The sequence below is a fragment of the Hypanus sabinus genome, chromosome 11 (assembly GCF_030144855.1).
Source record: "Hypanus sabinus isolate sHypSab1 chromosome 11, sHypSab1.hap1, whole genome shotgun sequence".
NCBI classification, from domain to species: Eukaryota; Metazoa; Chordata; class Chondrichthyes; order Myliobatiformes; family Dasyatidae; genus Hypanus; species Hypanus sabinus.
Window position 1 is genome coordinate 60,562,813 of NC_082716.1, and position 27,205 is coordinate 60,590,017.

At 42.4% G+C, this 27,205-nt stretch overlaps 1 protein-coding gene across 1 annotated transcript in view; it reads right to left on the reverse strand.

Annotated features, from left to right (window-relative positions):
- pde4dip (phosphodiesterase 4D interacting protein) overlaps positions 1 to 5,689 on the reverse strand; it is a 417,345-nt gene extending 411,656 nt beyond the window's left edge. Inside the window, exon 1 of the mRNA XM_059984447.1 lies at positions 5,411 to 5,689. Coding sequence (XP_059840430.1) covers positions 5,411 to 5,535 — 125 coding nt within the window. The 5' untranslated portion in view covers positions 5,536 to 5,689. The remainder of the gene's footprint in view (positions 1 to 5,410) is intronic.
- Between the last annotated feature and the right edge of the window lie 21,516 nt (positions 5,690 to 27,205).

The following is a 27,205-nucleotide window of genomic DNA, read 5'->3' on the forward strand; positions in this document are numbered from 1 at the left end:
GCGGTAAACCCCCCCCCAATGCAGCCAGTTAGAATGCTCTCCATAGTACATCTGTAGAAGCTACCATGAGTTTTTGGTGACATACCAAATCTTCTCAAACACCTAATGAGAGACAGCCACTGTTGTGCCTTCTTTGTAGCTACACTGATATGTTGAGTCCAGGTTAAATCTTCAGAGATATCAACACACAGGAAATTGAAATTGCTCACTCTTTCCACTTCTGATCCCTCAATGAGGACTGGTGTGTGTACTTTTCTCTTACCCCTTTTAAAGTCCACAATAAGTTCTTCAGTCTTACTGACAATGAGTGCAAAATTATTGCTGCAACACTCTCTTATCACTCTCATAATAACTACACTCTCTTATCACTCTCATAATAAAAAGAAACTATATATGAATTAACAACTGATACCTTTCATGGGGGGGTCATCCCTTTCTCCAATATCTGAAATTGATCTTACTCAGTGATACAGATCAGTTGTGTGTGTGTGTTGTGTGTGAATCATCAGGGTGCTGTCATGACAAGCTTTTTGCACACCAATCTTTTTGGCAATTGCTCAATGTACAGCATGTCCTGGGCATTTGGAACCTGGCGGAGCCCATCCCTCTCCAGGTGTTTTTTTTACAAGGTCGAGACTCAACCCAGGTACAGATGGAGAGTGTGCAAGGAAGCCGGCCGGATTCGAACTCGGGACCTCTCGCCCCGAAGTCCAGTGCTGATGCCACTAAGCCACCAGCCAGCAGATCAGTACTGGGATATCAAATTCTTACCATGTAGTGTATAGCACTAATTTATATCAAACAAATCATAAATGCATTCCCCAACTTTCAGATGACACCACATCAAGAAAATGTTTAATAGCTAGTGAGTGAAAGTTGCAAGAGAGGCAGATAGACAGGATGAAACAGCAGACGGAATTCAATGTTGTGAAACCATGAGGTCACCCATGGTTTGATCTGAGAAAGACAAAAATCTGACAAGAATAATTTAGAATGTTTCCTTCACGGAAAAAAAATTTAACTGCAGATTTGGGCATCTATGTACATAAATCACTGGAAGCTATAGTACAGACAGAAAAATTAATCCAAAGCTAATGTAAGCTTTCATCTTTCAGGGATCTATATTTCAAAAATGATGCTTTGTTTAAAATAACAGAGCTGATAGAAAGTAATTGGTCTGAAAAGTTAATTCTCTTTCTCCCTTTTCGGTTGCTGCCTGACCTTCTGAGTTGTTCACTGCTTTTACTCAAGAAACATCACCTTGCAGGCATTGCAGTGATACGTCTTCCCAAAAATAAAATCAGGCATCAAAGAGTAAAAATACAGGGTTGCATAAATTTATCTGAAACTCACACAAATTCAGAGAGGAAGAAGTTATTTTCACAAAGATATGTTCTTTTGGTTCATAAAAGATCTTATAGCTAGGGCAATTGCTCCAGAAGAATTAGAAGAAAAGACATTGCAAAACTACAATGAATAGACAAAAATTAAAATGTAAGGTGAAACTATAAAGTTAATGGCAGGATCCTTAATAGCATAATATAAACATAGAAACATAGAAAAACTGCAGCACAATACAGACCCTTTCACCCACAATGCTGTGCGGAACATGTACTGCAGTTACCCATAGCCCTCTATTTTTCTAAGCTCCATGTACCTATCCAGGAGTCTCTTAAAAGACCCTATCGTATCCGCCTCCACCATCATCGCCACACACTCACAACCCTCTGCTTAAAAAACTTACTCCTGACATCTCTTCTGTACCTACTTCCAAGCACCTTAAAACTGTGCCCTCTCATGATAGCCATTTCAATCAGCCCTGCGAAAAAGCCTCTGACTATCTGAGAGATGTATAAGATCATCTTATACACCTCTATCAGGTCACCTCTCATCCTCCATTGCTCCAAGGAGAAAAGGCCGAGTTCACTCAACCTATTCTCGTAAGGCATACTCCCCAATCCAGGCAACATCCTTGTAAATCTCCTCTGCACCCTTTCCACATCCTTCCTATAGTGAGGTGACCAGAAATAAGCATAGTACTCCAAGTGGGTTCTGACCAGGGTCCTATATAGCTGTAACATTACCTCTCAGCTCCTAATCTCAATCCCACAGTTGATGAAGGCCAATGTACAGAGGGATCTTGGAGGGAAACTCCACAGCTCCCTGATAGTGGCCAGAAAAGTACATAGGGTGATAAATAAAGAAAAAATAAAAACACAAAATGCTGGCAGAACTCAGCAGGCCAGACAGCATCTATGGGGGGAAGTAGTGACGACATTTCAGGCCAAAACCCTATGGTATGCTTACCTCCATTGGTCAGGACAGTGAATATACAATTTAGGAAGTTATGTTGCAGCTATGGCAACACATGTAATTCTGATTGCGCCATTATAGGAAGGGCTGTGGGTTTGTTAAAGATCAGAAATATTTTCACAGAGTAAAAGAGCCAAGTATTAGAGGAGATACATTTACAGTGAGGGGGGAAAGTTTAAAGAAGATGTGCTGGGCAAGTTTTTTTTTCCATACAAAGTGTGGTAGGTAGCTAGAACAGACTAACAGGGGTAATGGAAACAAATAAGAGAGTGGTGCTTAAGAAGGTGTTAAACAGACATGAGTATAGAGTAAATGGGGGTAAATGGATCAACTACAGGCTGAAAAAGCCAGTTTAATTTGGCATCATGCTCAGCAGAGACATTGGGCCTGGGCTGTGATGTTCTATATTTAAAGAAATTAGAGGAGATAGGCTCAAAAACAACTGGTTTAGAGGGAAGAATTAGGGAGTAGGAGTAACTGGCAAATTATCATTATGGTTACATATGAATAACAAAGAACCTTAGGGTTGTGTTGTGTAAGTGATTCTATTGACTATCAGTCATTTGGAGGGAGAACTAGAATGAGTTATTGTCAAATATTCTTGTGATGAAATAATTAATTAGGAGGATAAAGTTGCAAAAAGGTGAAACAGTCAAAGAACTCACATTTTAAGTATTTGAGCATTTTTGGTAAAATGACAAGGAATGTATAACCTTTGAAAAGACAGATTTAAACTGCAAAAATAATTATGTGCTATAAATATCCACGGCATAATGCTTGTAGAATGCAAGCTCTTTTATATTGAGAGTACTTTTGGATTTTATTGTCCATTTTCTGCCCTGCTTTCAAATTATTTGAAACCTGATTGGGATACGAGGCTCAAATAGTATTAATAGCTCAGCATTGAAAGAATAAGGTAAATAGAATTCTGTTCATTTGGAAAAGAAACACCAGCTTGAACTAGTTGTGCTGAATATACCATTTCTGTATCATAACTTCTATGTCATTCTATTTGCTGCAATAGAAATGAAAACTGATAGGTGTCTATAATAGACACACACTCTAAACTGCCTGTGTTCAGATGGATTCACAGTTTGAAAATCCACACCAACGTACTTCCTTGGCTGAAATTTTCAACCCAGAAAATTTCAAAATCTCTTGTGTGAGTGAACTCAAAAAGTTATCTTTTTAAAACTTTAATGCCAAGGTACAGATAGATTGCTTCCAATGACAGACAGACAGACATACTTCATTGATCCCAAGGAAAATTGGGTTTCATTACAGCAGCACCAACCAAGAATAGTGAAGAAATATAGCAATATAAAACCATAAATAAATAATTAAATAATAAGTTAATCATGCCAAATGGAAATAAGTCTAGGACCAGCCTATTGGCAGCCTATATGAGGACAAACTTCTTTGAAGTTCTAATGTAAAATATTACTTCAAAGTCTTGTTGAATCAGTAAGCCATTTGGGGATTGAATCACTTAATTAACAGAATGGCTTCGGTTATGGAGAAAACCAAACAAAGAAGGCATAAAATAGTTCTAATTATATACAAGTGAGATCAGCTGGCATTGGTTCCTTTGGTAACAGAAGAAAACCTGTTATATGCATTGCATCTATTTTTCCTGCAATTTTTTAGGTATATTAAGAATCTTCACTATGTTTTTTGCAGATACCACAGAAACACTTAGTATCAGTTATATAGCAAGAGTCAATCACATAAGTTATTAATTAAAGAATTTAGCCAAATAGCCCATCTTCTGGATGGCATATTACGGATGCAATGACACCAAATCACTTCTGCAAGTACTGTAACAAGTTTATTTTTCTCCCAGTATACCTAAGATATTCAAGTAAAGATAAAATATATGGGAGAGTGAGCATCATCCATGGAAAAATGTAGGCACAATACAAAATCAAAATAAATGCAGCAATGCTCTAAACTAAACTCACAAGCTCAATCAAATCAAATCCCACCATAGTAAACATGCTTGTCTTTGGTCTAACTTATCAAGTATCAACTTCAGTCAAAGGGCGAGAAGAACATCTGCTATATTACCACCATTTTGCATTTCTGTTAAAATCAAGGCCCATTATGTAGTCTCATCTTCCAGACTGCTATTCCCATGATATTAACATTGTTTGACCCTTTTCCTACATTATCCTGCCTTCCCTTATTTAGTCATGTATTATATCTCCTGAATTGCACTCACCTTCATTTTCAGTATTTGTAGCATGTTACATGGAAATTCAACATAGAAATTGGAATTTTACTCGAATTTCCAAATAAGTTCTATGCACACATTCAAGCATGATGTGTGCTTATAGTCTTAGCTTATTTATCTTTCTAACAAAACAAAATATAAAACTTGTTCTACTTTGTGTATGGTCCTTGGGGAAGAACTGAAGTAAAAAATATCTCTGCAGGAAATGCTCCTCCAGATTTTAATGCTGATATAAACATCACTCAAGCCCTTCATAGAGGTGACTCTCCTTTAAAAGGCCTGATTATTACCACGATTTCAGCAATTGTACTAAATATTCAAAACATTACTTAGAGATGATTTGCCAACTGTTTCACATGTTCAACTTCGAAATGACCTGTAATAACATTTCATTATAAAGCAATTATTATTCCTTCTAACGCCTCGATGAAATTCTAATGAGTGAAAGCATATGTAGCCTTAAATGGTCTGGTTTGACATGTATAGTGAGCAGTCCGGCAGGGTTACCTAAGGAGTTGCACCATGTATTTACTTTATTGCTTTAAAAAACTGTCCGGAGGCTTTAAGACGCAGGATAATAAAAAAACAAGACTATCTGGAGACAAGCTACCGCATGTAACCTCCCAGAGAGAAAGATAAAAGGGGGAAAAAAACCTACCACAGGAATGAACAGCCAGAGACTGCAGCAAAGCGCCTGGACTGCTGCCGAAATCACAATCTGGAATCGCGAACCACAAGGAACGTGGTCATCATTCCAATGACTATCAATCATCGGGAAATGGATGGAGGCAGCGTCCAAAGCCGTACAATTCATGCCAAGCAATCCGACTTCTCCGTCATTGTATTTCTTAAAAACGTACTTACCTTCCAGCGCTGCGTATCCAAGTTTCATCGTTTTTCCAACCCCAATCCATTCCCCGGATTGCCTGCGTGGAATATTTTCTTGTGGTATCCGGAGAATGGAGGTGTGTTAATCCATCTGGTACCATTGGTGGAGGCTGCAATGAGGAAGGTACATGACTGGAGATGGTGGAGGGGGCTCCGGACACGGTGCGTGTGCGGCTGTCAGAGCGGCTGCTGAGAAAGACGCGCACACGCCCACGCCCACGCCCACGTCCGGAGCTCGCCTCGCTCTGCCCGCTCCCGTGCGCCAGCTGACTGCAGTTACTTCATCGCCTCGCAACGTTGCTGCCAGGTAGACAACGAAATATCCCCACTGTCCACCTGAACATCCTCCACCAAAACTCAGGGATATCTGGCCACTAGTCACCGCCTCGCCACAGTAACGATCAAAATAGATACTGGAATTAGACTGATTTCTTTACAAAGTGTCCTAAAATGTGCTGCAGCAACAAAACACCTTTAATCATTGCAACGACGAACTTGACTTTTTATTTGACCTTTGAACTTTGAAAAGGAGCTTATTTTGAAGATGTTTTGCTGTCTTGTTCCCGCCTCTCGCTGAACTAAACCCTTGCTTTAAAAACGCGCATACGCCATCGAAGTTGTGGACAACCGAAGAAATAAAAATATGGAGCAGGCCAATCTGCCCCTCGAGCCAGCGGCCTTTCAATAAAGACCTGGATAATCCGATTTTCGTATGCCCTGACTCAAATGTATGCAGGCCTCTGCTTCAGTATTATCAATGACGACTCCTCACCCCTACTATCCTTCTCACTGCCCTCCTCAGATAGGGAACTACAAAGCCAAGATCTCCTGAATGAAAATGGACCTAATTTCTGACTTCAAGGGCAAATTTGCAGACAATACTAAGGTATATGGAGGGGCAGTTAGTGTTAAAGAAGCATTGAGTCTGCAGAAAGACTTGGACAGATTAGGAGAACTGGAGAAGTGGCAGGTGGAATACTGTGTAGAGAGGCATTTGGTCATGCATTTTGGTGGAAGGAATAAACTTACTTACTGAAGGCCATCATCCCTACTAGGGCATAGGTTGCCAACAGCAGCTCGCAAGAATCCTCTGTCCTTGGCCAGTTTTTCAAGTTGTTTCTAGGTTTAGCCCATCTTTTATGTGTATCCTTCCTCTCACAGGATTGAAGTTCTTGGAGCTTCTGTTGGCATTTCTATAGCTCTGGGATTTTAGCCCCATGTCCAACCTCTTCCAATCACAGCCAGGATTGCGACCATCCATGACAGAGTTAGAAGGAGTGAAGGCATGGACTATTTTCTAAGCAGAAATCAGAGGTGCAAAGGGAATTGGCAGGTCTAGTGTAGGATTCTCTGAAGGTTAGCCTGTGAAAGGATTAATGTATGAGGAGTGTTAGATGGCCATGGGCCTGTACTCACGGGAGTATGGAAGACTGAGGGGATCTCATTGAAGCCTATCAAATATTGAAAGGCCTAGATAGAGTGGACATGAAGAGGATATTTCCAATTGTGGTGGACAGAGGGCACAGCCTCAGAATACAAGGATATCCCTTTAGAAAAGGGGTTCCCAACCTTTTTTATTCCATGGAGCCTTTCATTAACCCAATATTCTGTGGACCCCAGGTTGGAAACCCCTGCTTTAGGAATTTCTTTAGCCTGAAGGTGGTGAATCTGTAGAATTCATGCCACAGACCAGACAGCTGTGGAGGCCAAGTAACTGGGTATATTTAAAGTAGGGGTTGATTTATTCTTGATTAGTAAGGGTGTCAAAGTTGCTGGGAGGAGGCAGAAGTTTATGTGGGTTTGTCATGTCACCTAAAATTTTGACAACATTCTATTTATGCACAGTGGAGAGTACTCTGACTGGTTGCATCATGGTGTGGTATGGAAACACCAAAGCCCAAGAATGGAAAAACCCACAAAAATTGTTGGATACGGATCAGTGCATCACAAGCAAAGCCCTCATTACTATTGACCATACCTACAGGGAACATTGCCAGAAGCAGACAACACCCATCATGAAGGATCCCAGCCATATAGGCCATGCTCTGTTCTTGCTGCGGCCATCACAAAGGAGGTCTAGGAAACTCAAGTCTCATACCACTAAGTTCAGAAACAGATATTACCCTACCCCTATCAGGTTCCTAAACTGGTATGGAGAACTTCACTCTCCACAACTCTGAACTGATAACTCAACCTATAGACTCACTTCAAGGACTCGATGACTTGTATTCTTGGCATTATATTTTTAAATTTGCACAGTTTGTCTTTGTTCCATGTTAAGAACATAGAACATTGAAATCTGTAGCACATTACGGGCCTTTTGGCCCACAATGTTGTGCCAACCATGTAACCTATTCTAGAAACTGCCTAGAATTGCTCGAGCATATGGCCTTCTATTTTTCTAAGCTCCATGTACCTACCTAAGAGTCTCTTAAAGGATCCTATTATATCCACTTCAACCACCTCCACTGGCAGTGCATTCCACACACCTACCACTCTGTATGAAAAACTTACCCTTGGCATCCCCTCAGTACCTATTTCCAAGCACCTTAAAACGATGCCCCCTCGTGTTAGCCATTTCAGCCCTTGAAAAAAGCCTCAGGCTATCCACACGATCAATAGTTACCAGGGCTGTTGAGGTTGTGGTTACAGTCAGTTCAGTGGAAGCATCTTGGTTTTATAGTTGCTCTTCAATATCAATTTTAAAATGCTCATTAACATTTGTGGAATGTCCCTCCCTACCCCAGTTAAGAGGGCCTGTGCTGGAGAACAAATAAAGATTCATCTGGCTTCCTAGGATCATCAGATATGGACGCACAGCTGTACTTTGTTGAGTATTAGTCTGTTCCACTCATGGTTGAGGAGATGTCACATTAATATATTATGTATAATTTCCTTGAATGAAAATGTAACTATGTGTTATTAAATTTAGTAAGGTAGTTCAAATTTGACACCATCTTGTTTTTTAGTTGTGGGTCTTTAATGGTTCTGCTAAAATTAATCCAAATATTTTTATTAGTCCCTTTTACCACTGCAGATTTGTGTTTAGTCCCACACTTACAGATCTTCCTCCCTGACCTTATATATATTGAGCTCTTTTTAAGTTGATTGGTTAGTGAACTGTTTACAGATCACCATGTCTGTTGCTCTCAACCAGTTCATAGGAGTTTCCAAGGAAGAATTTTTTGATTCACTTTCTAAATTTAGTCTTGACTAAGAGTATTCATGATTCTGAACAAAGAAGTTTGAATTTGAATTCTCTACATAGAATAGGCACAAAAAGTAGGCCCATCAAAAATCAACCAATTACACTAATACTGCACTAATCAATTTATTTTCCCTACATACTCTCTGCTCTCACTCCCACCCCTGCCACTTGCTAGCCACCACTCCTGACATTCTACCACTCCATTTCAAAATAAGTACAATTTATAATTGCCAAATAACCTACCAACTCTCTGTCATTTTTTCTATTTTGGTTAACCACTTACTCAGACTTCTAGTCACTAAGTGAACCTTTATCTATATTTCCTTCATATTTTCAAATATCAGGAAGTGCACTAAATGTTAATGTGTTCTATTTCACTCACACCTTGTTCAGAAAGTCTTTGAGTGCAACTTGCTCTTTATTTCCATTTCCAATAAAACCTGACTTGCTGCTAAAATACCCCTGTTGAACATAAAATCTCAAAGTAGACAACAGTTCATAAGCTGTTACTTATTTGAACTATTTTGGCTTACTAACAGTGAGGGTTAATGCATTTATAAAGCTAATGGTTCTTAACTTCCAATAAAATCTATTGCAGAGTGTATCTCTTCTCCTGAGACATAAGAAACTCCAAAAGTGTCGTTTATCCTAAGGTCATTCGGAGTGTCTATGTTGCAGCCCAGGGAACAGTTAGTCACCCAGCACAATTCTTAAATGATGTAACAATTATTATTCAGAATCAGTATTAGATTCTACACTTGGATCCCCAAGTTTGCTTTAAAACCTTCACACTAGCCATGGTGACTGCCCCATCATAAGTCATGATCATTGTACTGTTTGACATTCAACTTACTTCTGCACAGACTTTTTACATGCTGCACCTGGCTATTGTAACTAATATCTTAATAATCTAATTTCTGAAATAAGGTACCATAGTTAATGTGGACAGGTGAGGAGCTGTTGATATGTTAAACACCCTGAAAATGAATCACTTTCATCTTGTTTAGATTTTTGATTCCTTGTGGTTTTACCTCTTCTTATGTCAATATTCTGCTCTATTTATGAAAATACAAAATGTTACATTGGAGACAAAGTTTCAAATAATCTGCTTGCTGGAATGATGATTAATGATAAACCCAAGGAGTACATTCAATTAAAGATTCAAACGTGCAGTAAGAAATGTGGAAGCTTTGATGAATGCAAGTAACATTAAGCACATACTGTTGTGTTCTTGATACGTACCGTGTGTTTCTGAGAACAAACGATGTTCTGGAAGAACATAACTAGAACTTTTATTTAACAGCAAGCAGCAACCACGTCTTAACCGTACGAGCTTCTTGATCATTCTGTCATTTCTGCACATGCTCACAACTCAGTCCAATCACATTCTGACACGAGACACATGATATCACCACATCTTCCTTTCCTTAAAAAGAAAACAATTAGCAACAATCATCAAAACAAATGTATAATTTAACATGTCTTTATCAGACTCTTTGGGATTTACGAACACGAGTTGACCTAAGTGGTTCATAAAGTTCCTGTGTTTCGTTGTTATTTTCATGTTTTGTCTGGTCTGCATCAGTTAATGGAAACTCTGTAGTTGGCTCTTTCTTGAGGTCTTTGAGAACAAATCGCAATTCATTCATTAACTGCATAATCTCTTTTTTATGCTGAGACTTCATCATTTCAATAAAACTTCTCAACTCCTTCACTTGTGCTTTCACTTCTTCAATTGGACCCTGATTCTTGTCACTCTTTGGCTTCAGATCAGTATTGTACTGTACCGGCAAGTTTGGTTTTGGTGGCAATGCTTTGTCAAATGTCAGTAACAAAGGGATGGGTCTGCGAGCTTTCTTTATGACTTCTTTTACTTTTGCTGTATTGGAATCAAATTCTGTTCTCTCTTGTTCGTTCATCGTCACTGTATTCTGACTCTGTGTCACTGTCCAGGACTAAGACACTTTTCACCAAATTCAGTCTCTCACAGGCAGATAAACAAAGTATTGACTGTATATTTTTTGGCACGACCACAAATGAAAGCGTGTTGTGGCAGCCACACACGCAGGAGTCGAACCGCCATCGGGAGCTGCGGGCAGACACGTGGTAGCGCGTTTGGAACTACCCACTCGGGGCAGACCTTCCAGGGACAGTCTGATGTCACGTCCGCCCCGCGGGTCGCAGGGGCCCATGGGAGCGAAAATTTAAGCGCGCGATTTTGAATCAGTAAAGACGTTCTGAGTTCAGCTCTCTCTGCCTCCGTGTGTTTCTTTCGTAGCATGTTGTGCATGACTACATTGGTGACTCTGATGTTCCAGACGGCATCTGGAGCCGGCGACTCAGCGACCAGCCATGAGTTCGAGCAGCTCGCACAGCACGGTCGCTCTGAAGCTCCCGACTTTCTGGGCCACTCAGCCCCACGTTTGGTTCGAGCAGGCTGAGGCCCAGTTCAATATCAGAGACATTACAGCCAACGGCAGGCCGGATCATCGACTTCCTACGTCAGCCACCAATGGAGGACAGGTACACTAAGCTTAAGGTGCTCCTGATCCGTACCTTTGGACTCTCCCACCGTGAATGGGCCGTGCGGCGCCTTCACATGGACGGCCTGGGTGACCGCATGCCATCTGAGCTCATGAATAATATGCTGGCGCTCATGGATGGCCATAAGCTGTGCCTTTTATTTGAACAGTTTTTTCTCGAGCAAATGCCAGAGGACATTTGCCTCCTCGCGAGTGAGGTTGGTGTTTCTATCACCAAAATGAGGCTCAGGCGGGCGCCACTGCCGTCCACCATGTGCTTTTCTGGGAAATGCCAGGGCCAGCTGTCTCAAATGGCTACGACAGCTGGCCACCGAGACAGTCTCCTGTACCTCTGGGACCGACCCTCCGGTGGTGCTTCCTGGTAGACAATGGGGCCAAAGTCAGCGTACTACCCACCTCAAACACGGACACTCGTAATGCGGTCCCAGGCCCCGAACTCGCCACCACAAATGGCAAAAATATTTGGACGTATGGCCCGGAAACCATCTCACTGCATTTCGGGTCCAGCCATTTCACTTGGACTTTCACGTTGGCGGTGTTACAGCCACTACTAGGGGCAGATTTCCTACGAGCCAACTGTGTCCTGGTCGACCTAAAAGACCAGCGTTTGGTCCATGACGAGACATTCCAGACTTTCCAGCTCGGATAAGCCAAGCTACCGACCCTCCACCTGGATTCCATGACCCTTTCAGTTAATGCATTCGCCAGAGTGTTGGTGGAATTCCCCTCCATAGTCACCTCGCAGTTCTCCATGGCCGACCCAAGCATGGCATGCAGCACCACATCCCCACACAAGGACCCCCGCTGCACGCTCAAGCTCGCAGGCTCCCACCCAACAAGCTCCACCTTGCCAAAGAGGAGTTCCTTGAGATGGAAGAGCTAGGGATCATACGCCACTCAGACAGCCCGTGGGCATCTCCGCTGCACATGGTGCCCAAGTCCGCAGGAGGATGGAGGCCCTGCGGAGACTACAGAAGGCTCAATGACACCACAACCGCCGACAGATACCCGGTACCCCACATCCAGGACTTCACGGCGAACCTGTACTGAGCGAACATCTTCTCGAAAATCGACCTGGTCAGGGGATACCGTCAGATCCCAGTGCATCCCGACGATGTGCCCAAGACAGCCCTCATCACCATGTTCAGCTTGTTCGAATTCCTGAGGATGCCTTTCGATCTCAAGAATGCAGCCCAAACTTTCCAAAGGCTCATGGACTTGGGACACGACCTGGATTTCATTTTCATTTACTTGGACGATATCCTGGTGGCCAGCAGTTCACACCAAGAGCACATGGCACATTTGCGCCAGTTCTGCCAATGCCTGAGTGACCACGGACTGGCAATTAATCTGGCGAAGTGCCAGTTTGGGCTGATGGAGATAGACTTCTTGGGCCACAGAGTCAACCGACATGGTGCAGTTCCCCTACTGGACAAGGTCCAGGCCATCCGCCAGTTCCCCAAGCCCAGCACGGTCAAGGGCCTGCAGGAGTTCGTAGGGATGGTCAACTTTTATCATCGGTTCACGCCGGCGGCGGCCCACATCATGAGACCCTTGTTCAGCCTGATGGCTGGCAAGGCCAAAGAGGTGGCATGGGACGCGGAGTCCACGGAGGCGTTCGAGCAGGCCGAGGAGGCGCTGGTGAAGGCGGCCCTCCTAGTGCACCCGAGAGTCAATGTACCCACGGCACTCACAGTGGACTCCTCTGACACGGCAGTCGGCGGAGTCCTGGAGCAACTCGTCGAGGACCAGTGGCAACCACTCGCTTTCTTCAGCCGGCACCTACGGCCACCAGAGGTGAAGTACAGCGCCTTCGACAGAGAGTTGCTAGCACTCTACCTGGCTGTCTGGCATTTCTGGTACTTCCTGGAGGAAGGGAGTTCACCGTGTATATGGACCACAGGACCCTCACCTTCGCACTGGCCAAGGTATCGGATCCATGGTTGGCTCGCAGCAGAGGCACCTGTCCTTTATTTCAGAATTGACCACGGACGTCCGCCACATCGCGGGGAAGAACAACGTTGTCACCGACACACTGTCTCGCCCCTGCCTCCACTCAGTAGGCATATCGTCCTCAGGAATAGACTACGCAGCACTGGCGGAAGCACAACGGTCGGACACCGAGATCCCGGCTTACCGCACCACCGTTTTGAGGCTCCAGTTGGAGGACATCTCCATCAGCCCGGCAGCAGATCAACTCCTGTGTGACGTGTCTACCGACAAACACCGACCCGTGGTACCAGCAGCATGCAGGCACCGGGTGATCGACACGCTGCACGACTTGGCCCACCCGTCCATCCGGGCGTCCATCAAGCTGGTAGCGGACAGATTCGTCTGGCATGGTTTACGCAAACAGGTCAGACACTGGGCCAGGACCTGCGTACACTGCCAGACCGCCAAAGTCCAGTGACACAGGAAGGCTCCCCTCCAGCAGTTCCAGCCGACACACAGGAGGTTCCAACACATCCATGTGGACATCATCAGCCCCCTGCCAGTCTCCCAGGGTGCCAGGTATGTCTTTACCATGGTAGGCAAGTTCACCAGATGGCCGGAAGCCGTACTGCTCGCAGACACGTCCACTGAGTCCTGTGACAGGACGCTCATTGCAAACTGGATCGCCAGGTTGGGCCTCCCAATGGACATCACCTCTGACAGAGGGGCGCAGTTCACGTCTGGTTTGTGGACAGCACTGGCGCAGCTCCTGGACACCCAGCTGCATCACACCACAGCGTACCATCCCCAGTCCAACGGTTTGGTAGGGTGATTCCACCAGCATCTCAAGTTGACCCTAATGGCGTGCCTCAGGGACCCCAACTGGACAGATGAGCTTCCCTGGGTCCTACCGGGCATCCGCACAGCCCCCAAGGAGGACCTGGGCACCTCCTCGGCAGAATTGGTCTACAGCGCCCCCCCTCACGGTACCAGGCGAGTTCGTACTAGAGACCGAGACCCGAGGTTCGGAAGAAACTCCAGTAGCGGTGCTAACAAGGCTGCGGGACAAGATAGGGACCCTGGCACCGGTCCCGACCTCCAGGCATGGTCCCACGCCATCCTTCACCCCTAAAGACCTCCAAGACTGTGAGTATGTTTTTATTTGCAGGGGCATGCTCAGGTCACCTCTACAGCAGCCATACGAGGGACCCTTCAAGGTGATCCGGCACAACGGAACCACGTGTGTGGTGGAGGTCCGTGGCCGGGAAGAGACTTTTACAGTGGACTGCTTCAAACCGGCGCACTTGGACATTAAGCAACCAGTGAGGGTACCTGGGCCGTTCATTTTCAAGCACTGCATTTACGTGTTTTATTTCCTTTCCACTTCTGCAACAGCGTGAAAAATGATTACTCTGACCCCAGTGATTGCACATTTTTCCATACATTGGACACTTTTTAGCTCGGTGCTCCCACCCAAAGTGATCACAAAGATTTTTTTCTTTCAGATTACCTCTTGCTCTCTGTTGGTTTCATTGCTGTTTTATTATTTTTTCTGACATGTTCGTGTTTTTCCACAGTGTCTACGCAGCTGTCAATAAAAAGCTCTTTAGCCTGCGACTTTACAGACTCTGAAGCTTTGCAGAGAATGAAAGCTTTTTCCAAATTTATATCTGGTTCTCTTTAGAGTCTTTCTCTCAGAGCATTATCCAGAATGCCGCAAACAATTCTGTCTTTAATGAGAGAGTCTGTCAACTCTGCAAACTCACATGTTTTACTGTGATTTCTCAATTCCGTAACAAATTGATTAATTGTTTGACCAGTTTTCTGCTTGCATGTAAAGAATTTGTACCGTTCATATGTCACATTGCGCTTCAATATACGAAATGCATCAAACTTGTCGATTATCGCTGTTAAATTCAAATTATCTCCATTCTCAAAAGTAAAATGGTTATATACCTCAATTGCATCATCCCCAATCATGTGGAGTAGAATCACAGCTTTCGTTTTCTCCATTTTATTATCTGCTCTGATTGCCGATAAGTAAATTTCAAAATGCTGTTTAAGCCTTTTCTAGTCAGCTGAAGTGTCGATGGGGGTTGCAAAACTTCCATTCTTTAAGCTGTTAGCAAACAACAAAAAAGTTTGTGCTCTTTTTTCTCGATTATCTTCGCTTCTCCTGTGTTAGCGAAATGAGTTATTCTACCAGACTGACTTCTGACACCATGTTGTGTTCTTGATATGTACCAGGGTTTACTAAGAACAAACCATATTCTGGAAGAACATAACTAGAACTTTTATTTAACAGCAAACAGCAACCATGTCTTAACCGTACGAGCTTCTTGATCATTCTGTCTTTTCTGCACATGCTCACAACTGGGTCCAATCACATTCTGACACGTGACACATTATATCACCACATACACTACATATTACATAACATTACAACATTGAAGATAGTCACTTGACTTACCTTCTTCAAATCTATCCTCATCCAAATCTGTTAACGTGATCCTTTGTTCCCTTCATCTTCATATGCTTTTCTGGTATCAGTGCATTTAGTTCAGTCTTTCTCCTTGGCAGCAAGTTTCACAGCCCCACAAAACAAAACATGAATTCCATACCAGATCTCTATGCTACTATCTTACATTGATGGCTCAAATGATGCTTTTCTTTCTGTTTCCATTCTATCAAAAGCTTTCAGACTTTTAAAGAACTTTGTAAGGTACCCTTGAGCTTTCCTTTCTCAAAAGTAAAGAAATCTAGTCTGTTCATTACTTCCTGATTTATACCCTCATATATCTGATGTCACCTTTGAAATCTTAGAACATAGAACAATACAGCACTGTACAGGCCCTTTGGCCCACAATGTTGTGCTGACTGTTAAACCCTGCCTCCTATATAACCCCCCACCCTAAATTCCTCCATACAACTATCTAGTAGTCTCTTAAATTTTACTAGTGTATCTGCCTCCACCATTGACTCAGGCAGTGCATTCCATGCACCAACCACTCTCTGAGAGTTAGAGAAACCTTCCTCTAATATCCCCCTTGAACCTTCCACCTCTTACATTAAAGTCATGTCCTCTTGTATTGAGCAGTGGTGCCCCAGGGAAGAGGCACTGGCTGTCCACTCTATCTATTCCTCTTAATATCTTGTATTCCTCTATCATGTCTCCTCTAATCCTCCTTCTCTCCAGAGAGTAAAGCCCTAGTTCCCTTAATCTCTGATCATAATGCATACTCTCTAAACCAGGCAGCACCCTGGTAAATCTCCTCTGTACCCTTTCCAATGCTTCCACATCCTTCCTATAGTGGGGCGACCAGAATTGGACACAGTACTCCAAGTGTGGCCTAACCAGAGTTTTATAGAGCTGCATCATTACCCTGCGACTCTTAAACTCTATCCCTCGACTTATGAAAGCTAACATTCGACAAACTTTCTTAACTACCCTATCTACCTGTGAGGCAACTTTCAGGGATCTGTGAACATGTACCCCCAGATCCCTCTGCTCCACACATCCAAGTATCCTGCCATGTACTTTGTACTCTGACTTGGAGTTTGTCCTTCCAATGTGCACCACCTCACACTTCTCTGGGTTGAAATCCATCTGCCACTTCTCAGCCCACTTCTGCATCCTATCAATGTCTCTCTGCAATCTTTGACAATCCTCAACACTATCTACAACACCACCAACCTTTGTGTCGTCTGCAAACTTGCCATCCCACCCTTTTACCCCCACATCCAGGTCGTTAATAAAAATCACAAAAAGTAGAGGTCCCAGAACCGATCCTTGTGAGACACCACTAGTCACAACCCTCCAATCTGAATGTACTCCCTCCATCACGACCCTCTGCTTTCTGCAGGCAAGCCAATTCTGAATCCACCTGGCCAAACTTCCCTGAATCCCATGCCTTCTGACTTTCTGAATAAGCCTATCGTGTGGTACCTTATCAAGTGCCTTACTAAAATCCATGTAGATCACATCCAATACACTACCTTCATCTATATACCTGGTCACCTCCTCAAAGAATTCTATCAGGCTTGTTAGACATCATCTGCCCTTCACAAAGCCATGCTGACAGTCCCTGATCAGACCTTGATTCTCTAAATGCGCATAGATTCTATCTCTAAGAATCTTTTCCAACAGTTTTCCCACCACAGACGTAAGGCTCACTGGTCAATAATTACCCGGACTATCCGTACTACCTTTTTTGAACAAGGGGACAACATTCGCCTCCCTCCAATCCTCTGGTACCATTCCTGTGGACGAGGACATAAAGATCCTAGCCAGAGACTCCGCGATCTCTTCCCTCGCCTCATGGAGCAACCTGGGGAATATTCCGTCAGGCCTCGGGGACTTATCCATTCTAATGTATTTTAAAAACTCCAACACCTCTTCCCCCTTAATATCAACATGCTTCAGAACATCAACCTCACTCATATTGTCCTCACCGTCATCAAGTTCCCTCTCATTGGTGAATACTGAAGAGAAGTAGTCACTGAGGACCTTGCTCACTCCACAGCCTCCAGGCACATCTTCCCACCTTTATCTCTAATCAGTCCTGTCTTCACTCCTGTCAACCTTCTGTTCCTCACATAATTGAAGAATGCTTTGGGATTTTCCTTTACCCTACATGCCAAGGCCTTCTCATGCCCCCTTCTTGCTCTCCTCAGCCACTTCTTAAGCCACTTATTCCTCAATAGACTCATCTGACCCTAGCTACCTAAACCTCACATATGCTGCCTTCTTCCACCTGACTAGATTTTCCACCTCACTTGTTCCCATGGTTCCTTCACCCTACCGTTCTTTACCTTCCTCACCGGGACAAATTTATCCCTAACATCCTGCAAGAGATCCCTAAACACTGACCACATGTCCATAGTACACTTCTTTGCAAAAACATCATCCCAATTCACACCCACAAGTTCTAGCCTCATAGCCTCATAATTTACCCTTCCTCAATTAAAAATTTTCCTGTCCTCTCTGATTCTATCCTTTTCCATGAAAATGTTAAAGGCCAGGGCGCGGTGGTCACTGTCCCCCAGATGCTCACCACTGAGAGATCTGTGACCTGACCTGGTTCATTACCTAATACAAGATCTAGTATGGCATTCCCCTTAGCTGGCCTGTCAACATACTGTGACAGGAATCCATCCTGGACACACTTAACAAACTCTGCCCCATCTAAACCATTGGAACTAATCAGGTGCCAATCAATATTAGGGAAGTCACCCATGATAACAACCCTGTTATTTTTGCACCTTTCCAAAATCTGCCTCCCAATCTGCTCCTCGGTATCTCTGCTGCTACCAGGGGGCCTATAGAATACTCCCAATAGCCCATCCTGTTCCTGACTTCTACCCATACTGACTCAAAAGAGGATCCTGCTACATTACCCACCCTTTCTGTAGCTGTAATAGGATCTCTGACCAGTAATGCCACCCCTCCTCCTGTTTTCCCCACTCTCTATCCCTTTAAAAGCACTGAAATCCAGGAATATTGAGAATCCATTCCTGCCTTGTTGCCAGCCAAGTCTCTGTAATGGCCACTACATCATAATTCCATGTATGTATCCAAGCTCTCAGTTCATCACCTTTGCTCCTGATGCTTCTTGCATTGAAGTACATGCACTTTAGCCCTTCTACCTTACTACCTTTACACCCTTTATTCTGTTTCTCTTTCCTCAAAGCCTCTTTATATGTTAGATCTGGCTTTACTCCTGATGCACCATCAATAACTCTCTCTGAGACATAAAGGCGAGATGTCGGCTTTTATTGACTGGATGAAGGAACAAGCAGTGGTTGACCACCATACTACATTCTGGAGACAGAAAGGCTGGGCTCAGACCCCAATCGCTTTTATACAGGGGTCTGTGGGAGGAGCCACAGGAGCAGTCAGCAGGGGGCGTGTCCAGACAGGTATATGTAGTTCACTACAACTCCATGCACTATACTTGCAGCTCTCACATGACCTTCATCCTCCTCCACCTCACTATCTGCTCTAACACTCTTGTTCCCCTCCCCCTGCAAATCTAGTTTAAACCCCCTGGAGCAGCACTAGCAGAGCTTCCCGCAAGGATGTTAGTCCCCCTGCAGTTCAGGTGCAACCTGTCATGCCGGAACAGGTCCCACCTTCCCTGCAACAAGGCCCAATTGTCCAGAAACATGAAACCCTCCCTCCTGCACCCACTCCTTAGCCATGTATTTAGCTGCATTATCTTCCCATTTCTAGCCTCACTAGCACATGGCATGGGTAGCAGTCCTGAGATTGCAACCCTGGAGGTCCTGTCCTTCAACTTTGCACCTAACTCTCTAAATTCTCTTTCCAGGACCTTCCTATCCACATCATTGGTCCCTACATGGACCAAGACATCTGGCTGCTCACCCTCCCTCTTGAGAATTCACAGAACTCAATCCGAGATATCGCAGACCCTGGCACTAGGGAGGCAACAGATCATCCGGGATTCTCGATCTTTTCCACAGAACCTCTTATCTGTCCCCCTAACTATCGAATCCCCTATCACTACTGCTCTCCTCTTTTCTCTCCTTCCCTTCTGAGCTGAAGGTCTAGTCTCTGTGCTAGAGACGCAACCCTGGTAGGTCATCCCCAACAACGGTATCCAAAACAGTATACTTATTATTGATGGGAACGGTGACAGGAGTGCTCTGCTCATTCTGTCTAATCCCCTTCCCTTTCCTGACAGTCACCCAGCTCCTGCCTCCTGACTTTTAGGGGTGACTATCTCCCTGTAATTCCTGTTTATTTCTGCCTCTGCCTCACGAATGATTGGAAGTTCATCCAGCTCCAGCTCCAGTTCCCTAACTCGGTTTGTCAGGAGCCGCAGCTGGATGCACCTTTTACAGGTGTAGTCATTAGGGACAATTATGCTCACCCTGACTTCCCACATACTGGAAACGGAGCACTCGACTGCCCCAACTGTTGCATCCATTACCTACTCCTAAGTTAATTAACTTATTAAAGGAACTTACCCGGCCTTACCTGACTGGGAGCAAGTTCGTCCCCAGCCTCTGCTTGCCGAAGCCTCTTGAGCCAAAGCCTTCCTACTCTGTCTCCCACTACTTCGTCACCCACTCCATTAATCTGTTATCTTTTTAAACTTTCCTGCTGTGTCACGGGCTGACTTTCACACGCTTGCGCAGTCGTGCCCTGTTCAACTGCCAAAGAAATGGAAAAAATCTTCTCAGCACCTTTCCATCCACTTAATTCCCTTTTATAATATAGCAAGCAGAACTGCAGAAAGTATTCCAAAGTGGTCCACTTAACATTAGATACAGTTTAGCATAAATTCCCAATTTTTCAATTATTTCACTTTAGAAATTAATCCTTATTAATTTTCTTTCCCAATAACTTTTTTCCCCTAACTCCTAAAGTTGTAACTTTCGACCTATTTCCCTGAATGAAATGTACTGTTGTATATTTAATATTTCAGTGGGATTTGAGTAATATTGTAAATATATTGTTTATGTATGCACCTCAATTAAAGTAAAAATGAATATATATGACTTACGTCCCCACTGCCTTGATTTCCTTTCATTTAGTTTTTGTTTTAAGTGACAAAACATAACAGTGGTGACAAGGTATTTTTTAAATGAATTCAAGACGACTACCCACTTGTTGATTTGCAGCAAGAAGTCCGAGTTTTTAAAAAAGCGCAGTGAGATGTTCAAATTTTTAAAAAATCACAGAACATTTTTCTTCTTTGGAGCAGCACATTTTCTTTGCAAAAGGAAGGATGATCGAGTAAAATAAAAGGCAGAAAACAGAAGAATTCATGGGTTCAAAAACAGTGTGTACCGGGTGATAATAATCATTAACAAAAAAAAACCTGAAATGGCTGGCTGTATGAGAAAGATAGACACGTTTAATTGCTCAACAGATAACTGGCTCATGTATATTGATCTAATTGAGCTGTATTTTAAAGCAAATAGAATAGCCAATGAGAAACAAGTACCAGTTTTGCTGAGCGTATATTATTTAAAGTCATACAGTTTACTTAGAAACTTAACTGCTCCAACCAAACAAACTAAAATGACCTTTTCTGCTATCACGAAAGTAATGCAGGAACATTTAGAACTAAAACTATTGTTGACTGCAGAACATTTTAGTGGAATCAAAAGGGAGAGGAGTCTATTTCAATGTACATGGCAGAATTGAAGAAGTTGTCTGAGCATTGTCAGTTCAGTAATGGACTTAATGATACACTGAGGGATCGTTTAGTTTGTGGAATCTTACAAGAAAGCATTCAAAATGGCTTCTCACTGAGGAACAATTTAGATTTAAAAGATCAGTTAAAATTGCCATATCAATGGAAACAGTAGTCTGACGTAATTGAGTTGCAGTCAGGAATGAAAGTGAGTGTGAACAAAATTGCAACATCTAAACAGAAGTGTGCCTGGTCAAACAAATTTTGTTATAATTGTGGCAGTGGTTCATATATACCAGACCAAGCAGGTTTAAAGGTGTCATTTGCAGAAAATGCAACCAAGTAGAACCATACAAAGAGCACATAGGCAGTCAAAAATAAATGAACTACATGGGGTAGAGAAAAAGATAAAATGTCAAGTTACAGTTTCAAAAAGAGCACTAATCTGCATGCTCCGGATGAATAATCTGATAATTATGAGAGTGACATAGGACTGGATAGCATTGTGATTTGTATTACAAAAGTAAATGGCAAATTAATTAAAATGGAATTGCACATTGGGCACTGGCTCAGCTGTTTCATTCATTCCAAAAAATGAGTTTGAACAGCATTTCAAAGATACTAAAATAAAGCCTGCAGATATCCAATTAAGTACTTCTACTGGTGAAAAGATAGATTCTGTGGGAATGACATTCGTAGAACTGAAATACAACAACCAGCAAGCCATATTGGGTCTGTATACAGTAAAAATAGGGCCAGCTTTGTGGGAGTGTGTGTGTTGCAAAGACAACTATAACTTGATTAGAGATTGATCCACCATTTTCATGCCACATGCCTGTAATAGACCCAACCAAAAGCAAATTACGAAAGTTTCTGGATGATGCCACAACTGTCTCCATGCTGTACACTGTGAACCATTGCCCAACAGAGGGTAAACAGGTGTTGGTGCCAACCTCTGTGCCTCTGTTTGGAAAGCATATTGGACCAAGGAAGGATCATGCTGCTCAGAGGAAGCGTGGAAGAGATGATAGCAATGGCCCGACAGCAACAGTTTCTGTAGGAAGCATATCTGAAAATGCTTCTGATATGTTAATCAGGGAGTTACTTGGATCCAATTCATTGTGTGCATGTGTGAGAGAGGAGAAAGAAACTTTACTACCATGCTCTACTTAGCTATTGAGACAGTTCTCAACCCTTATGAAAGATAAGGAACTTCTGCTGGTGAAATATTGGATAATGGTTATCAGCTATAGAATTTCATATTTCAATCAATGCCTGGAGAAAGGGAAAGAAAATGAACAGAGGGAAGCCTGTAATGAAGACAAGGGAATCCAAAAGAAAAGCAATACTGCATTTTGAACTCATCTTCCAGTCTAAACTGCTTCAAGTATTAAAGGACTCATGGGACACATTTCCAACAGCTAACCATCTGGTTATTTATCCAAAATTGGTATGGTACTTGGGCCTTCTTAATTTTTTGGATTTTCCCAGGAGGCATTGTTCCTTGATTTGCAATATGAAACAGCCACTTGTAAAATATTGAAACCAAATAAGCAATCCAGAATTCTTTGGAAGCTGAGTTTGATGGAGAAATCTGATCATTTTGTTTTCATTTGTATAAACTATTTCTTCCTTGTGTGGAAACTGTGTAAACATTTCATCTTCAGAGATACAACCAGTCTCCCCCTAGTAGTTTAACAGTACATCATTTATGCAGTTTTATACGGGGGGGAAGGTTATCTAAAGAAATACTCATACAGCATACATCATACAGCTGAAGTGCAGGACCATGCAATTTTAGTATCCTTATATTCTTTAATAATAAATTCTGAATCCTAAAAAAAGTATTCCCAGATTCCATAGATTCAAAAAGTTATATGTCTTTAAAATTTTGCTATTTGGAAACTTCCTCTACATTTCAGCAAGAAATTTATTGCTTGATCCAAGTTGAGATATTCTAGCATTGGATTCCATGTAATTATAAGTTGCCAAGAGGATGTGTTGGTGGCTACAAGTCAGTCAGGTTTGGAGTCTGTGGTTTTCATCATGCCCATATGGTTGACTGAAAGCTCTGAAAGTAAACAAATACAATACAATCCAAGTCAGTGATTTAGTTTCAACTGGAGACTGTTTCTTAAAGTCTGAGTTATTTTTGGAAGCAAATAGCTGATATTTGAAGTAGCTTCATTTTTCCTGGACCATGTTTAAAAGAATAAAAATAATTTACACAGTTTAAAATATAGGAAAGGTCAATATTAATTAATTCATTGCTATATTTATATGAATTCATGTTATTTTAACAAAGTTGTGAATTTTACCTCTTATGTTAAACAGTAATATTGATAAGTTATTTTTTCTCTATTCTCCACTTCCACAACAACTGGCTTTTAGACTTTTAACTTTTCATATGACTATGGAGGGAGTGCCTTCAGTTGTGAAATGTCATAAGCTTTTGAAAACAATGCATTTTTAGTCTTTGAAAAGATACTCTGGTCTTGACCATACTTTTCCTACTTGGTGTCTGATCAACACTGTGTGAAACTTCTTGGGATAGTGGATGTTATTAAAGGTATAACTTAAATGTAAGCTGTTGTTGAACTTGATATCACATTACCTGTGCCAACATTTATACATTTACGTATGTGGACAATACAGCATATCATCAACATAAATGTAAAATAATCTATCTGGTTTCATGTATTTATTTCATTCTATATGCAGAACAGTTACTAAAGGAAAATTACCAAAGGAAATCTCAGCTGAGGCACTATTAAATTGCTGGGAGGAACAGACTGATTTTCAAAGTATAGGAAAACTGGGAGTGGTGTAGAATGTTCATCCAGTCCTGTGTTCTATAGTATCATCTGAAGTTCAAATTGTTCGAATGGGATAGTGATTTCTACATTCTTACTAACATTTGGTTTTGGCTGATTTCATCCAAGTATTAGTACAGACACAGGTTGGGTCGAGGATAAAGAAGTACAATTTTATACCATAATAAGCAGATTAATGCAGCTATAGTCAATAGGTAATTCTTCACACTGCAAGTTGGGTCAAGCACATAAGAGTGACTCACTCTGATGTAATAAAATTATGCTCTGTACTAAAGCACAGACTGTTTTACAATTTGTGCCTTGGGTATCTAACAAGCCCTATCTTGGAAAGATAGATAATTCTATGATTGTTAATAAAATAATTTCAAAACTCACAATGATTTTGTGTGGGTAGAAAATGCATCAAATCCATTGGTACATACACTAAATGAGAACATCACTGTGATATCAGGGAGCATTTTGATGTCCTCTTTAGTCAAGGAGGAGCCACTGATCATTGAGTAGTAAGATGCCATAAGTAGAGAAGATTGCTTTCTTCAGTGGCATGGGTGCAGCCCAAGAGGTATTAACAATTGTCCAAGAGCAAAGCCGCATTGCAAATATGCAATTGCCTGTCATGCACGACAGGGAGAGGCTGCACGTTAGCAGATTGCTGTCTTGCATGCACCCATAGATGCCACGATGAGCAGAAAGAGGCTGAGATATGCAGAGACTAATATGTCAATCCCTCACTCCAAACCAACTCATACCTTTCTTCGGAATGAACAGGTTTCAGATCAGAATGCAAAGAGAGCTGAGGGAAAGAATGAGAATAGAAGAGAATTGTTTCAAGGTCTTCGTCAGGTCAGCTCCAAGTTCGGAAATTGAGACAAAGGTGCAGAAGATTAAGTGTCAGCAGATTGTTGACCAGCTGTGTGCCCAGGCCTTAAGTCCTGACGAAGGGTCTTGGCCCAAAACATCGACTGTACTTCTTCCTATAGATGCTGCCTGGCCTGCTGTGTTCCATCAGCATTTTGTGTGTGTTCCCAGGCCTTAAGAAATTGCTTTGTTTGCAGATTCAGGGCACTGATCATCCCATCACAAGACCACCAATTTATTTCCCAACAAGGCCTCTTAAGGCAACATGTTGAACTATGCTGCGCAGCTAGCAGTTCCAGACCAGTCCTTCTGTTGGCCCTGGGTTGCAGTCTAACATCAGCCCATCTTGGGCAAGGGTGTCTCATTGGGCATCCGTGTAGACTCGAAAGGGTGATCTTTAAGCACCCAGACCACAGGCACAGAGGTTTCAAAACCTAATAATAAAGCAATAAAACTAGAAGAAATTAAAGGTTCAGACAAGAATGTTATAATTATTGATTTTGCTACGACTTGATGTTTTTTGTTGTTAAAAATGATTTGGACATTAACACTGTTCAAACATATTATTTAGGGTAGACCATATTCTTCAAAGTGAAAAAGTGGCACTATTGTGGCAGCTACTATAAATCCTGTTATTCTTCATCCAAAGGCAGTAGTATTGGACTGCTGCTAAAGGTGTCTTGCCAAATGGGTTTATTCCCAGTGAAGACTCTGTCAACCAAGCCTGAATTGTTGCCTCAATTCTTTTCTCAGATTGTCCAAATGTTGTTCTTCACTTTCAACAAACTTCCCATAATGGGAAGCAGTTCAGCTGCAGACTAAGGTTACTCAGTCGTCAGCAGTCAAGTTCCAGGTGCTTATTGAGTTTACACATGCTTAGAGGCTGATCTCCAGACCATTGCTGGCACTCCACTGAAGCAGACAGGATGATAGGCCTTCTACTCAAAATGTGTAAAATAAAGATCCTCTGTCAACGTACCTCTACAGCATCACATTCCCTCCAACAATGAGATATTGGAACATGTGGGGACCATCCCATATCTCAAGACCTATCTCCCAGTAAAGGCAGACATCAGTGATGAAGTTCAACACCACCTTCAATGTACAAGCATAGACTGTTATTTCTTTTTGAAAATCAAAATTGATGGTTTAGCTTGAACGTTAATGATATACCAGGCAGCCATGATCCTTGCCTTCAGTATGCTTCTGAAATTTCAATTACCCACAGTAGGCATTACAAGGATCTGGAAAAATACCAATAGTTTTTCCACAAGGTCCTTCAAATTCATTGGAAGAGCATGTGAACGTTATGTTAGTGTCCTCTTATTGCAACATAGTGCCCAACATCACAAGTAATCCATCAACTATGTTGGGCAGGCCATATCAGTATCAGATTCCCAAAAAAAATCACTTTATTCCAAGCCCTGTCATAGGAGGAGTTTATTCACAGAAGAAAAAATTCGAAAATGTGTTGAAAGCCTCTAAGAAGACTTGCAACATCCCCAGTGAGAAACCAAATCTCTGATCCATGATTGTTTCAGATGGAGAAGGTACATTTGAAATGGTATTAAGAGCCCAGGTTCTATGCAATAGATTACATAAATTCTGCATAAGTGTCTGAAGGAGAAGATCATCTCACAAACTACTCATCGATCTGCCCTGTCAACCAGCATCTCCCATCTGTGGAAGAGTCTGTGGTTCCAGCATTGGCCTCATTAGCCACTTTAGAACCAATAAAACTGGAGTGTAAGTAAGTCATTCTCCATCTCAATGGACTACCTAAGACGAAGGCATTACTGAGGCACGCAATGAATGAATACATTAAAAATCAAATGCTGGAGAAAGCATTCACTGTTATTTTTAAACTGATCAACTTGCAGTTAGTTAGAACTTTGATAGTCAACAGAAATATAAGAAATATGAGCAGGAGTAGGCCACTACTCCTTCAGTCTGCCCACATGTTGTGCCAACCATGTAATCTACTCTAGAAAATTCCTAGAATTACCCTATCACATAGCTCTCAAATTTTCCAAGCTCCATGTACCTATCCAAGGGTCTCTTAAAAGATCCTATTGTATCTGCCTCCACCATCGTCACCAGCAGTGCATTCCACAAACCCACCACTCTCTGTGTGAAAAACTTAGCCTGACATCCCCTCGGTACCTACTTTCAAGCACCTTATAACTATGCCCCCGTTAGCCATTTCAGCCTTGGGATAAAGCCTCTGGCTA